This window comes from Anolis sagrei, chromosome 4 (assembly GCF_037176765.1).
Source record: "Anolis sagrei isolate rAnoSag1 chromosome 4, rAnoSag1.mat, whole genome shotgun sequence".
Lineage (NCBI taxonomy): Eukaryota > Metazoa > Chordata > Lepidosauria > Squamata > Dactyloidae > Anolis > Anolis sagrei.
The window spans coordinates 59,679,273-59,694,598 of record NC_090024.1 but is presented as its reverse complement, the minus strand read 5'-3'; the positions used below and the strand labels follow the sequence as shown (position 1 = coordinate 59,694,598).

The 15,326-nt window shown below is 42.9% G+C and overlaps 1 protein-coding gene across 1 annotated transcript in view; it reads right to left on the bottom strand.

Annotated features, from left to right (window-relative positions):
- The window catches only part of NPC1 (NPC intracellular cholesterol transporter 1), a 46,537-nt gene extending 31,588 nt beyond the window's left edge, over positions 1-14,949 (bottom strand). Inside the window, exon 1 of the mRNA XM_060775171.2 lies at positions 14,775-14,949. Coding sequence (XP_060631154.2) covers positions 14,775-14,846 — 72 coding nt within the window. The 5' untranslated portion in view covers positions 14,847-14,949. The remainder of the gene's footprint in view (positions 1-14,774) is intronic.
- Between the last annotated feature and the right edge of the window lie 377 nt (positions 14,950-15,326).

Below are 15,326 nucleotides of genomic sequence, written 5' to 3'. Positions count from 1 at the left end.
AGTGTGGAAGGGCTCTAAGACAAAGGCAAGGTAATCTCTTCTGAAGAAATCTCACCACAAAAAGCCTGTGATAGGTACACTTTAGAGAATGTGTAATTTGAGAACAAGTTAAAAGCACACTGTCATCAAACAGATCTACATGCCATGTACTATCTAAAGCTAGCCAGTTTGCAAGCTCGAATATTTATCAAAGAATATGCTCCAAGATTGCATAACTGAAAGGACAACAAAATATATGAATAGTCATCCAAAGGAGATCTGGGAGCTGAAGCGGAAAGAGCTTATAGCCCAAGTGAAAGAGAAAGGAAAATATAAGGAACTGAATAAAAAAATCTTAATGATTGAATAAATAATATAAACCAATGTATAGAGTCATAATTTGTCCCAGAGAAAGGGGAGCGGCAGGAAGAGGGAGCGGGGAAATTGGACAGGTATAAGTAATAGAGTTATAGAACTATAAAGGTTAAAATGTAATCAATAGAATGTTTATAAGAGGTAAAATAATAATAATACAGCACTGTGTATATGCAGTTGTGCCAATGTGTTGTCGAAGACTTTCATGGTCGGAATCACTGTTGCTGTGAGTTTTCTGGGCTGTATGGCCATGTTCCAGAAGCATTCTCTCCTGACGTTTCACTCACATCTATGGCCGGCATCCTCAGAGGTTGTAAGGCCTGTTGGAAACTAGGCAAGTGGGGTTTATATATCTGTGGAATGTCCAGGATGCGAGAAAGAACTCTTGTCTGTTGGAGGCAAGTGTGAATGTTGCAATTGACCATCTTGATTAGCATTGAATAGCTGTAGCCAAAACGTCAGGAGAGCATGATTCTGAAACATGGCCACACAGCTCGGAAAACTCACAGCAATCCAATGGTGACATATACACACACTATCTAAAGCAAAAGTAAACTCAGGAAGAGTTTCAGTGAGCATTTTCTCCTAAATTTACTTGAGTCCCAACTCAGAGGCTATTACTATACAATTATTGTACATTGAATTGTGTGCTGCATACCACCATGCACACAATATCTATGTGGATTTACAAACAATATCTATATTACCTCTTTTTAAAAGTGCAAAAAGAAAATTAAAAATCTTACATTTCATCTTCATCTAGCATTGACTCCTTGGGAAAGTAGCACATGGCACATGCATAAATAAACATGCCCACAGAAATATCTCATATCTACCAGGAAAACGCCAGTCTGGTTTTACAGATCACTTGCCTTTTCAAGAAGAACTGAGGCACTATTGTGAGTATTACAATGTTTCTCTTTGCAAGTGTTCCCAACATCTTGGAACAGTTTCAACCTTTTAGCCAGTGCCTACTTGAACTAATGGCAAAGGCTGGGCGGTATTCTCTAGTCTTTGCTGCTGGGATTTAAATATTATCCAGCAAACAAAAATATTTCTGGATGGAGCTACATATAGAAATAATTACAGTGAATTTTGAGATGTTCTCTGCTGAACTTATACAGTACTAAGGTTCATGCAGGAAAACTAGAAATACTGGGTGGATTGGAGAGTGGGCAAGAAGAGACTTCTTTGATCCTCTTTTTTTCCTTTGTAGTCCCAACAGTTTGCTTAGCATAAAGACTTCAGCGCACAGAGCATACGTTGTTACAAGTTTGCGTGTGAATGTGTGGCTTCGAATCGCCTGTCGACTTACCCTGCTAAAAATGGGACACATGAAACATATAACATAATGAAGCTACCCACGTGGCATACTTGTGATTCTCAGCTGCAGCCTCACTGCTTCAATTATTTCTTCTCTGCAAAGTTTGGCAAGATTCAATGGAGCTCCCATGGCTCCCATCTGTACCTTTTGCTTACAAAGTCTTCCTCTAGAAGTATTTTAATATACGTTTTAGTCTTCATCTCTAGATAAATACTCCAAAAATAGCAATGTAAAATATATTAGTATTCTTCCCATTAAGCTAAAACATTAATTCAGATATTGTACCAAACAATGGTTTAAGATAGGCCTGCACAACCTGTGGCCCTCCAGGTGTTTTAGGCTTTGGCTCCCAGAATTCCTGGCCATGGAAACAGCTGGCTAGAGCTTCTGAGTTGGAGGTGTTGGAAATAGCAACCTTCTACAAGCCTCGTACACTATGTATTTGTTATGTATATAATTCAGATTGCTTACTGTATTATATACTAGCTTGGGGACCCAGCAATGCCCATTTGTTTTGGGATGTTAGGTAATATCACTTAAGTTTGGTCCAAATCCATTGTTGGCTGGGTTCAGTGATCTCTGGATAAGGATGAAATACAACTCCAAGATTGCCAGGGCAATCACCCCCCAACCCTGCCAGTATTCACAAGTCACCATGTTGGATCTGTGTGCCAAATTTGGTCCAGATACGACGTCGGCTGGGTCCAGTCCTCTCTGGATGAGGTGAACTACAACTCCCAAAATCAAGGTCAATTTTCCCCAACTTCTCCAGTATGTTATGTTGGTCATGGGGAGTCAGTCTGCCAAGTTTGTTCCAGGTCCATCATTCATGTGGGTTGCAGTGATATGTTGAAGCTGATGCTGAATCAGGTGAAGGTATCCCATCACCCATGCTCCATCCTCCTCCAAACTGCACCAGGACATAAAGTGAGTCATTGGGGGGGGGGGGGGATATTTGTGTGCCAAGTTTGGTCCAGATCATTTGTGAGGGTTGCAGTGGTCTGTGGAAGTGGCCGCAGCGCAGCATACATACACAACCACATACATACATAGAAACACTAAAGAGGAGATTTTACTCAAATGGGTTTTTTAGCTCTTCTCTGCAAGATTTTCAAATGGTTGTGAATGCCATTTTTTTCTCCAAAAGGCTTTGGAGATTCTGGTTTTCCAAAAGGTTATGATTTTAGAAAACCAGCCGTACAACCCAGAATATCAAGGCAGAAAATCCTACAGTATCTGCTTTGAATTGGATTATCTGAGTCCAATATATTGCCATATATTGCAGTTCAAAGCAGATAATGTGGGATTTTATTCAGCTATGTGGAAGGGGCCTCAATATTCTCCAGATTTATTATCCCACTTTTACAGTTGCTGTCACAAATCAAGCAATGTTCTACAGAGGGGAACATACTTAGAAGTAAAAGGATCAGATATTGACGAGTGATCAAGGAAACATCACGAGGCATTATGATGGAAAGAGAGGACGAAAGGGAAATAAATTCTAAAGCTAGCTCCAATATCTACAATAGGACATCCTCCTGTTATGTCTGAGATACTCAGGTTGAGAGAGATGCATACCAGCTGCTTCTTTTAGGAGTTTCCAGCTAGGATACCAACCTGGGAATTTGTGTATCAAGCCTCTACTACTCCACATATAACCCTTTCATTCCTGAGCAGTACATCTCTCAGAAATCTGGCTAGAGGGAAGGTGGCAACTTCTCTGGGAGACTACAATGGCTACAATAAAGGTATTTCGGTCTATTCTAAAGGAATGATAGGTTTTGGAACTCAAGAAAGACCTTGGTTTTAAGGAATGCCACCTTTTCTTGTTTTTATTTAAAACAACTGCCAATAATAGGACACCCAACTATGTTATTTGTAGGACTGTGGCTAGTAAAAGTAAAGGTAAAGGTTTCCCCTGACATTAAGTCTAGTTGTGTCCAACTCTGAGGGTGGTGCTCATCTCCATTATTAAGCCGAAGAGCCAGTGCTGTCTGTAGACAACTCCAAGGTCATGTGGGCAGCATGACTGCATGGAGTGCCGTTACCTTCCCACAGAAGCGGTACCTAATCATCTACTCACATTTGCATGTTTTCAAACTGCTAGGTTGGCAGAAGGTGGGCCTGACAGCGCAAGCTCATCCCACACCCTGGATTCGAACCACCAACCTTTCAGTGAGCAAGTTCAGTAGCTCAGTGGTTTAACCTGCTGTGTCACCAAGGGCCTCAAAAGCACCCAAAAATGGAGGTCACTCATAAAACTTCCAGAAGTTGGTTTTGAATCCATTCCTAGTTTCTCAGTACATGACTCTTTGCTACTAGGTAGCTCATGCTTTTGCAACTATGACCTGCTGTTGGTATAAGCATATCTTCTGCAAGGTACTTGCCACGGCAACACAAGTCTGCCATGTGCAGTTACATGCACATTATTTTTTTAACCATTAGTTTTCAAAGATGTATCTGACTCTTTTGATTTATGTACAGACCTCCGAACAGTGGAGACTGGACTTTGGGGTAGGTAGAAAAGCATTCTTTCCTTTTTTGTTCAGCACTGCCATGTCAAAAGTTTTTTGTAAGCCAATACAGTATTAGGGTACTGGGGTTACTAGAGAACTAGGAGCTATCTGGAAGAAAAACTGAAAGTGATGGTTACTGGCATGAGTTGCTGTCTTCTTGCCTGCTTCTTATGGGTGCTTTCGACAGGAAAGTTTAGGTGCACAACTGCAAACAGAGTGGAGTGAATTTCACATTTCCTCAATTTTGAAATTCAGAGATGAGTGCTGCCATATGCAGAAGAGACATAAGAACAGGTGGGGGAAACTCTAAAAGCCATCTAAGGAAAAATGAAATTGCTCGTTGTGTTCTGCAAGAAAAAAAAAGGAATGGAAAGGGGAACAGAAAGGAGAATCACTGAAAGGACATGGCAGGTTGTAACAGCAAGAAGCGTTATATATGTTAACGCTTTGTTGCTGGCCTCAATGAATTACAATGCAACTCCACCAGCCTTCCATGACCAATACCTTCTGTGCATGAATCATAGGTTTGGAAGAGACCTTGTGGGCCATCCAGTCCAACCCACTGCCAAGAAGCAGGAAAATCACATTCAAAGCATCCCCGACAGATGACCATCCAGCCTCTGTTTAAAAGCCTCCAAAGAAAGGGCCTCCACCACTCTTCAGGGCAGAGAGTTCCACTGCTCAACACATTTAGGAAGTTCTTCCTCATGTTCAGGGGGCATTTCCTTTCCTGTAGTTTAAAGCCATTGTTCCACATCCTAGTCTCCAGAGCAGCAAAAAACAAGCTTGCTCCCTCCTTCCTATGACTTCCCCTCACATATTTATACATGGCCCTCATCATGTCTCCTCTCAGACTTCTCTTCTATAGGCTAAACATGCCCAGCTCTTTAAGCCGCTCCTCACAAGGCTTATTTTCCAGACTTCCCTGGATCTAGACACTATACTCTTGTTTTTGCAGGCCAAAATCCCATTCACTTTTTTAGCTGCCGCTTGACATTGTTGGCTCATGTTTAACTTGTTGTCCATGAGGATTCCAAAATCTTTTTCACATGTACTGCTATCAAACCAGGCATTCATTCTGTGTCACCATATACCATGGTGTGTGTGTTGTAATACTATAACTACACATTTACCCAGTGTTGATTATGGAGTTTAAAGTTGCAACAAAGCAAGGAGCTAATATGCACCTGATAGTTAGAAAATATGAAAAAAATGTTTTGAAATAGACTCCATCAGCACTGTGGCAAAAACACTGCTGGTGGATTCTAGCACTGTGAACCACAGTGAACTTGTGAACTCAAATATAAATGTGTGTTTTTGAGCCCAGCACTAGCATAACACACATCAGAGGAAAAAAGTAAGAGTCCTGTAATGATAAAGGTCTGTAAGTATGTCTTTGTGGGGAAAAGAGAGAAAAGCTTCCTTCCCTCTCCTGTAATAATAGAAAGCGATTTAGCGACTGAAACAGAATGGTAGGAGACTAAAGTTAGATAAAACGCAAAACTTCTTCACATAGTAAAGTTAAAGGTTTCCTCTCGACATTAAGTCTAGTCGATTCCGATTCTGGGGGATGGTGCTCATCTCCATTTCTAAGCTGGCGTTGTCCACAGACACCTCCTAGGTTATGTGGCCAGCATAACTGCATGAAGCTGCATTACCTTCCCGCCGGAGCGGTACTTATTGATCTAATCACATTTGCATGTTTTCAAACTGCTAGGTTTGTAGAAGCTGGGGTAGCAATGGAAGCTCACCCCGTCCCGCGGATTCAAACAGCCAACCTTTCAGTAAACATGTTTAGCAACTCAGTGGTTTAACCCGCTGCATCACTGCGGTCCCTCTTCTTTCACATTGTATACAGTTAAACTGTAGAATTTACTAACAGAAGTAATGGCTGCCAACACAGAACAGCATCAAAAGAACATTAACTAAATTCCTCAAGTATAGGCCATTAATGAGTAGTTACTAGTCAGGCTGCCTATACATTAAATCCAGTATCACATGGGAGATGTCCCTGTGTATCAGTTGCTGGGGAATGTGAGAAGGAAGGGACCACTGTACTCATGTCCTACATGTAAGCATTCTACATATAGGCAAGCATGTAGCCAAGCCACTGTACAAACATACTGCTAATCTTTCTGTCTGATCAACACGGGCCTTTCTTATGCGATTGATCAAATACCAAATTTAGGAGAAACATGAAATATATTGTATCCACAATAGTTTCAACATAAAAATCCATACACAGATAACAGAACTAAGCCCGATGAACTACCAAATGCTATGCTGCAAAGCTTCTGAACAGATCCAAAAACATATTATTATAGGCATTACAAATGTTTCTCATATCATCTGAAAATAAACACTGGAATGCAACTTACAGAAAGTCACGCACAATGCCAAAACACAGTCCAAAAAGTTTGCAACAGGTAAGTTCCCTTCTTCTATTCCTGTGAACTAAAGGGTTTGCCAAACAAGAAGCTCACAAATAAGTTTCCACTATTTTGTTGAACTTTGTATCACTGCTCATCTGCCCTAGGTAGCCTCTCAATCTTAGTTGTAGCAGGAACACTAGTATTCAGGCGATTTGACCTTTATTTTAGATTCACCATTATTATTTATCGTATCAGAAGCGAATGAAGGGTACAGTTGTTATGTATTTAAAAACACAAAATTTAAATAAACTTGGCATTATATTAAAAGTCCTTTGACCAGTAGCTGGCCACTTGGAGTGCCTATGGTGCTGTATAAGGAGGTCCTCCATTGTGCATGCGGCAGGGCTCAGGCTGCATTGTAATAGGTGGTCTGTGGTTTACTCTCCCACACATTCACATGTAGTGGACTCCACTTTGTAGTCCAATTTCTTAAGGTTAGCTCTGCATCTTGTGGTGCCAGAGCGTAGTCTGTTCAGTGCCTTCCAAGTAAGTCTTCTGTCTGCCCAGGAGGTAGTCCCTCATTTGGTAACAGTCATGGATTGAGGTTCCAGATTTTAGCCTGCCACTTTTGGACTCTCACTTGCTGAGGTGTTCCTGCGAATATCTCTGAAGATCTTAGGAAGCTATTTCTTGATTTAAGGCATTGACGTGTTGGCTGATATCCGAACGGCGATGGGCCGGAGATGTCACTGTCTTGGTCCTTTCATTACAGGCTGCTACTTCTCGGTGGATGTCAGGTGGTGCAATACTGGTTAAACAGTGTAATTTCTCCAGTGGTGTAGGGCGCAGGCATCCTGTGATAATGTGGCATGTCTCATTAAGATCCACATCCACTTTTTAAGCATGGTGAGATATGTTCCACACTGGGCATTCACCACTGAAATACATCTTTTCAATGCGCTTACATGGAAAATTAAATCACTCAACAATGAGCAATTCAACTTTTTAAAAAGTGAAGTGGAAACAAACAGCTGGGCTGAATTGTTTAAAAATATTCTTTCATGAACCAGCAATCAAACTAATCACTGTGAGATACTTATTCCGTCTTGTCTGAAATGTTTTGACTTCGTCTCCTGGAGCAGCCCTTCTCAGGCCCCTTCTACACAGCTGAATAAAATCCCACATTATCTACTTTGAACTTGAATATATGGCAATGTGGACTCGTATAACCCAGTTCAAAGCAGATATTGTGGGATTTTCTGCCTTGATATTCTGGGTTATACAGCTATGTGGAAGGATCCTCAATCTCTCACCCTCTATTTTGGACTCCTAATTCTCAGAATCAGGCACTGGACAAACAGTTAGAGAATCAAAGTCTAAAATTCCTAGGAGACTAAAGGCAAGGAAGCACTGTCCTAGAACTACATGGAATCACTTATTTCACTTGAATCGCTTTTTAAAACATACATTTTCCATATTACCTTGGGTACTGCAACTAGGCATGTACCTAAGGAGGATTGCCAGGTGGCTGTTATCCCTTCCATGGTTGTTTTCTATGCAACCACTTAAAGGGACAGGAGCTGGTTGCTATGTACTTCAAGTTATTGCTAACTCTTCTTCTTGGGGTTTTCCTGAGGAGAATGTTTTCAAATAGAGTTTGCCTTTGCCTTCCTCTGCGGCTGAAAGAACGTAACTTCCTCAAAGTTGGCCAGTGGGTTTCCATGGCTGAGTCTCATGCTCAAAGAATACACTGCTCTGGAAACAGGAGGTATGAGGAAAATAGCATGGGCAGTTACAGGTGTACTTATTATAAGTACACCTGATGTTGTTTATTTTATTGATTTGTTTGTTATGTTATGCTGGCATTGAATGTTTGCCAATTTTCTGTTGTAAACTGCCCTGAGTCCCCTCGGGGAGATAGAAATAAAGATTATTATTATTATTATTATTACATATAGGATTGCCAGATAAAACAGGGAAACTTATGGGTAAATCCTCCCATATTGTTTTCTGCATACCATCTGCTTCTATTTTGCCCAATTCTCAAAAATATAATATTCCTGGGGCGGAAGACTGACACCGTCTACATTGCACATTAGTAAAGGTTTCCCTTGACATTAAGTCTAGTCGTGTCCAACTCTGAAAGGTGGTGCTCATCTCCATTACTAAACTGAAGAGCCGGCATTGTCCGTAGACACCTCCAAGGTCATGTGGCCGGCATGACTGCATGGAGCACTGTTACCTTCCCATCAGAGTGGTACCTATTGATGTACTCACATTTGCATGTTTTCGAACTGCTAGGTTGGAAGAAGCTGGGGCTAACAGCAGGAGCTCATCCCACTCCCCGGATTTGAATCGTGACCTTTCAGTCAGCAAGTTCAACAGCTCAGCACTTTAACCCACTGCGGTACCAGGGGCTCTGCATACTGATATCAATATTAATAAAACACACACTCACATTTCCTGCTATTGTGAACCATCAAGTCGTTTCAGACTTATGGCAACCCAAAAGCAAACCTGCTCATGAGTTTTCCTGGCAAGATTTGTAGAGAAAAGATTTGCCATCCAAAAGATGTGTCTAATTGAAACAAGCCTAGAATACAGCTTATATAGCAATGTTTATAACATGAAACAGGTATTTTTCATATACAACGGCATGGTAAAATGGTTGTGTTATCTAAAAATGACAAAAAAAGATTTGCTTTCTGAAACTTTTAAAAATATTTTCAAGTCAATCTGTGTATAAGGAGGGTCAACCATATTGTTTATCTTGGAGACGGGTTAAATCCTTTTGCTGGCAGGACTGCTGATCGAAAGGTCAGCAGTTCATATCCAGGGAGCGGGGTGAGCTCCCATCTGTCAGCTCCAGTTTCTACTACAGGGACATGAGAGAAGCCTCCCACAGGATGGTAAAACATCTGGGCATCCCCTGAGTAAAGTCCTTGCAGACAGCCAGTTCTCTCACACCAGAAGCAACTTGTAGTTTCTCAAGTCGCTCCTGACACACAAAAAGAAAAAAATCTTGGAGACTATCACTGCTTGATGATTATGACGTATGATAAAGCTTTGTAAACCTTTTCCACCTGCAACCCCTTTCTCACCAAGACGTTTTTATATGACCCAGGTATTTAGGTATATAAAATGGGTACAAAAATCAAACATTAACAAGAAATCAGCATTTGCAAGGCTTGCTTAACCAACAGATGCTCTTTTTTGTTGAGTGCAACTAAAGCATTTTCTGCAGAGTAAATACAGCACATTGTTGCTTTGTGTAATTGGGTGGCATTCAGAAACCTTTTAATGTTGCCAACATTTAAGCCAAGCAGAAATCCATTTGGGGTCGGGACCCTCAGTTTAATAAAAATAATAAAAAAATTATTTCTACTCCGACACCATCTCCTCAAAGGAACTCGGGGTGGCTCACAGAAACATTTCAAAGTGCTGCACATAAAACAAGCAATACATAAGCATATACACCAACACATTAGTCTGTATACAACTAACACGTATAAAAGCTCATCTAATAAAATCACAAAATCCATAAAATATAGTAAAACCTGTGAATAAGACTGGCTGTCTACCATTAAGAAACTACAGTGCCAGAGTGTGGCCATCGCTAAGTCCTCAAATCTGACTATAAATTACAAAGGATCCAAGGCATGTGTTTCTCAACCTGGGGGTCGGGACCTCTGGGAGGGTCATGAGGGGGTGTCAGAGGGGCCGCCAAAGACCATCAGAAAACACAGTCTTTTCTGTTGGTCTTGGGGTTATGTGTGGGAAGTTTGGCCCAATTATACCGTTGGATATAGGTGAACTACAACTCCTAAGCTCAAGGTCAATGCCCACCAAACCCTTCCAGTATTTTCTGTTGGTCATGGGAGTTCTGTGTGCCAAGTTTGGTTCAATTCCATCGTCGGTGGCGTTCAGAATGGTCTTTGATTGTAGATGAACTATAAATCCCAGCAACTCCAACTCCCAAATGGCAAAATCAACCTCCCCCCAGACCCACCAGTATTCAAATTTGGGTGTATTGGGTATTTGTGCCAAATTTGGTCCAGTGAATGAAAATACATCTTGCATATCACATATTTACATTACGATTCATAACAACAGCAAAATTGCAGTTGTGAAGTAGCAACAAAAATGTTATAGTTGGGGGTCACCTCAACATGAGGAACTGTATTAAGGGGTCAGGCATTAGGAAGGTTGAGAACCACTGATCTAAGGCCTGTCTAAAAAGCCATGTTTTCAAACTGGCCTGAAAGGCTTGGAGAATGGGGGCTACCCTAATCTCTCTAAGGAGGGTATTCCAGAGCCAGGAAGCCACCACTGAGAAGGCCCTCTCTTTCATCCCCACCAACCGCGCTTGAGACTGTGGTGGGGCAGTGAGAAGGGCCTCCCCAGCAGATCTCAGAGCCCACACTGGTTCACAGGAGGAGACGTGGTCTCAAAGATAGGCTGGGCCTGAAGAAGTGATATATGATAAAAGTCATAAACCTAGGGTGGGGTGTAGAAGAAGCCTTTCGGCTTTAAGTCATTAAGTTTTCAACTGAAGTCCAATTTGCAGTTTTGCACAAATAAGGAACTGGGAACAAACTTTCATGTCCCTCGGGTGCCACAGATGTTCGCTCCTTCTCAACCAAAGAGCTGGGGAGGAAGCAACCAAAGCCAATGTTCCCTAGAAGTTCTGCTTACCTGTTCTGTCTGTGGCTTTGAGAGCAAAACAGAAACAGAGGCCGGGAGTCCTGGAGTGCGTAGGCAGTATATCAATGAATGCTTCTCAACCTGGGGGTTGAGACTGCTGGGGGGGGGGGTCACCAGGGGGTGTCAGAGGGGTCACCAAAGACCATCAGAAAACACAGTATTTTCTGTTGATCATGGGGGTTCTGTGTGGGAAGCTTGGACTAAATCTATCATTGGTGGGGTTCAGAATGCTCTTTGGTTGTAGGTGAACTATAAATCCCACTACTACAACTCCCAAATGACAAGGTCTATTTTCCCCCACACTCCACAAATGTTCACATTTGGGCATATTGAGTATTTGTGCCAAGTTTGGTCCAGATCCATCAATTTTTGTGTCCACAATGCTCTCTGGATGTAGGTGAACTACAACTCCAAAACTCAAGGTCAATGCCCACCAAACTCTTCCAGTATTTTCTGTTGGTCATGGGAGTTCTGTATGCCAAGTTTGATTCAATTCCATCGTTGGTGGAGTTCAGAATGCTCCATGATAGTAGGTGAACTATAAATCCCAGCAACTACACCTCCCAAATGTTAAGGTCTATTTCCCCCAAACTCCACCAGTGTTCACATTTGGGCATATTGAGTATTTGTGCCAATTTTTCGTCCAGTGAATGAAAATACATCCTGCATATCAGATAGAGTTCTGCGTGCCAAGTTTGGTTCGATTCCATCATTGGTGGAGTACAGAATGCTCTTTGATTGTAGGTGAACTATAAATCCCAGCAACTACAACTCCCAAATGACAAAATTAATCCCCCCCAACCCCACTATATTCAAATTTGGGCATATTGGGTATTTATGCCAAATTTGGTCCAGTGAATGAAAATACACCCTGCATGTTAACGGGGGCCCATTACAGAGAGAGGTCAACCCTCCTGTTTAAGGAGCTCCACTGGCTGCCGTTCATTTTCTGAGCCCAATTTAAGGTGCAGGTGCTTACCTACAAAGCCCTGAACGGTTTGGGACCACCCTACCTGCGTGACCGCATCGCTGTCTACGAACCCACACGCTCACTCCAGTCATCAGGAGAGGCCCTGCTCGTGATCCCGCCCGCGTCACAGCCGCGTTTGGTGGGGACGCGAGACAGGGCCTTCTCTGTGGTGGCCCCCCGCCTCTGGAATGCCCTCCCGAAAGATCTCAGACAGGCCCCTACTTTGGCGGTTTTCAGAAAGAATCTGAAAACCTGGCTGTTCCAACGTGCCTTTTCAGATTAGGAACCCCACTACCAAACCCCAGAAGCACTTTAGTAGAGCCAAGATCACTGCTCATTGCACACTGCACTTGATTTTAATCCCATATCCCTCCGACACTTCAGCACTTTTTAATCCTGTACCCCTACTCCGGCCGGCTCAGTTTTTAATAATTGTCCTGTTGCATTGCTATTGTTTATTGTTTTCTGCTTTAACTGTTTTATTTGCTATGTACTGTATTGTTGTATTGTGTTGGGCTCTGGCCTGCTGTAAGCCGCATCGAATCCCTTGGGAGATGCTAGCGGGGTACAAATAAAGTTATAATAATATAATAATAATATAATAATATCATATATTTACATGATGATTCAGAACAGTAGCAAAATTACAGTTATGAATTAACAATGAAAATAATTTTATGATTTGGTGGCCACCACAACATGAGGAACTGTATTAAGGGGTCATGGGATTAGGAAGGTTGAGAACCACTGACCTATGATAACTCTGTCAGGAGTGAATTATCCCCTTCCTAGGATAATAATTTCTCTCTCACTTCCTATTGTCTCACCCCGTTCTTAATATGAGTTGTTTCTAAGTCAGATATTTGTAACTCAGGGACTGCCTGTACCTTGGAGAAAGGTAAACATTGGACGGGGAGACACTTGGGGTTGTTTTCCTCTCCTGCAGCCCTGAATCATCTCTCTTGCACTCACTCATCCTGCTGCTGAATGCCACCACCACACAACCCACAAAGCACTCCATTCCCAGTCTCTTTGGGTGTATCATAGAGTTGGAACACATGGGACATCTAGTCCAACCCCTTGCCATGTAGTATCTACACCAGGTATGGGCCAAGTTGGATCCTCTAGGTGTTTTGGACTTCAACTCCTACCATTCCTAACAGCCTCAGGCCCTTCCTTGGGAATAGGAAAGGGCCCGAGGCTGTTAGGAATGGTGGGAGTTGAAGTCCAAAATACCTGGAGGGCCCAAGTTGGCCCATGTCTGGTTTAAACAGTCCTAATAAGCACATTTCTGGGGTATTTTCTTGACCTTTTGCCCCCTTTGAGGAGGGCTTCTTTGTAAACCCACTAATGCTGCATCACACTAGAGAGAAAAAAATCACTTAAATCCGGTTTCTGCCTCCTGCAGAATTCTGGGGTTTGTAGCTGAGGAAGAAGCCTTTCATAGCCTCCCTAAACTACAAACCCCAGAATTGAATAGCCTCCCAAAACATCAAACCCCAGTATTTAATAGCCTCCCTAAACTACAAACCTCAGAATTTAATAGCCTCCCAAAACTACAAACCCCAGAATTTAATAGCCTCCCAAAACTTCAAACCACAGAATGTCATAGCCTCCCTAAACTACAAACCCCGGAAAAGAATACCCTCCCTAAACGAGAAACCCCAGAATTTAATAGCCTCCCTAAATGAGAAACCCCATAATTGAATATTCCTCTAAACAACGAACCACAGAATTGAATAGCCTCCCTAAACTACAAATCCCAGAATTTAATAGCCTCCCTAAACTAAAACCCAAGAATTTAATAGCCTCCCAAAACTACAAGCCCAAGTATTTGATAGCCTCCCTAATCTACAAACCCCAGTATTTGATAGCCTCCCTAAACTATAAACCCCAGAATTTAATAACCTCCCTAAACGAGAAATCCCAGAATTGAATAGCTTCTCTAAACGACTAACCCTAGAATTTCATAGCCTCCCTAGACTACAAACCTCAGAATTGCACAGCCTGCCTAAACTAAAAAAACCCTAGAATTGAATAGCCTCCCTAAACTACAAATCCCAGGATTTCATAGTCTCCCTAAACTACAAACCCCTGAATTGCATAGTCTTCTTAAACTACAAAACCTAGAATTGAATATCCTCCCTAAACTACAAACCCCAAAATATAATAGCCTACCTAAACTACAAACCCCAGAATTTGATATCCTCCCTAAACTACAAACCCCAAAATATCTAATAAACTACAAACCCCAAAATATCTAATAAACTACAAACCCCAGAATTCTGCGGGAGGCAGAAACCGGATTTCAAGTGGATTTTTTTCCTCTAGTGTGATGAGGCAAGCGGATTTTAAGTGGATTTTTTCTCCCCTGGCCCAGTGCGGACCCAGCAGAGCGCTTGAAAGGCTTAATGCTGGGACTTGCGGGCTTTCTTTCGAGCTGCCTCTCCTTCTACCCCCAGGAACCCCACAACTGTCAACCCGCGACCAAGGTGCGGTGTGGCTGAGCCCTGCCTGCTGGTGGACTCACTCACCTTGTCGGGAAGAAGCAGCGCCAGGAAAGAGGCCACGGCGAGGAGGCTCAGGCCGCGGGCCCGGTTCGCCATCTCGGAGGGGAGCTGAGAAAGCAACGCCGGGAGTCAGGAGGACAAGCCTGGGAGCGGAAAGGCCTGGCCAGGCTAGAGAGTGAGCCCGCCCCCAAAGAGGAGGAGGAGGAGGAGGAGGAGGAGGCCGCCCCTTTCCTGTGGGGTGACTTGAAGAGCTCCTCCCCCGAGGACGGCTCCAGGAACCGGTTCCTCCGCCCTTGAGCCTCGCCTTGCAAATAAGACTCGTCTGCCGGCATGGGCCAACTTGGGCCCTCCTTCCAGGTGTTTTGGACTTCAACTCCCACAATTCCTAACAGCCGGTAGGGAGTTGAAGTCCAAAACACCTGGAAAGAGGGCCCAAGTTGGCCCATGCCTGCACTATGGAATGAATCCACTTTCAATCCGGTTTCTGCCTCCAGCAGAATTCTGGGCTTTGTAGTTTAGGGGGGGGGGCTGTTAAAGGCTATCTTAACTAGTTTTGCATATTGGCCCACTCTCCCT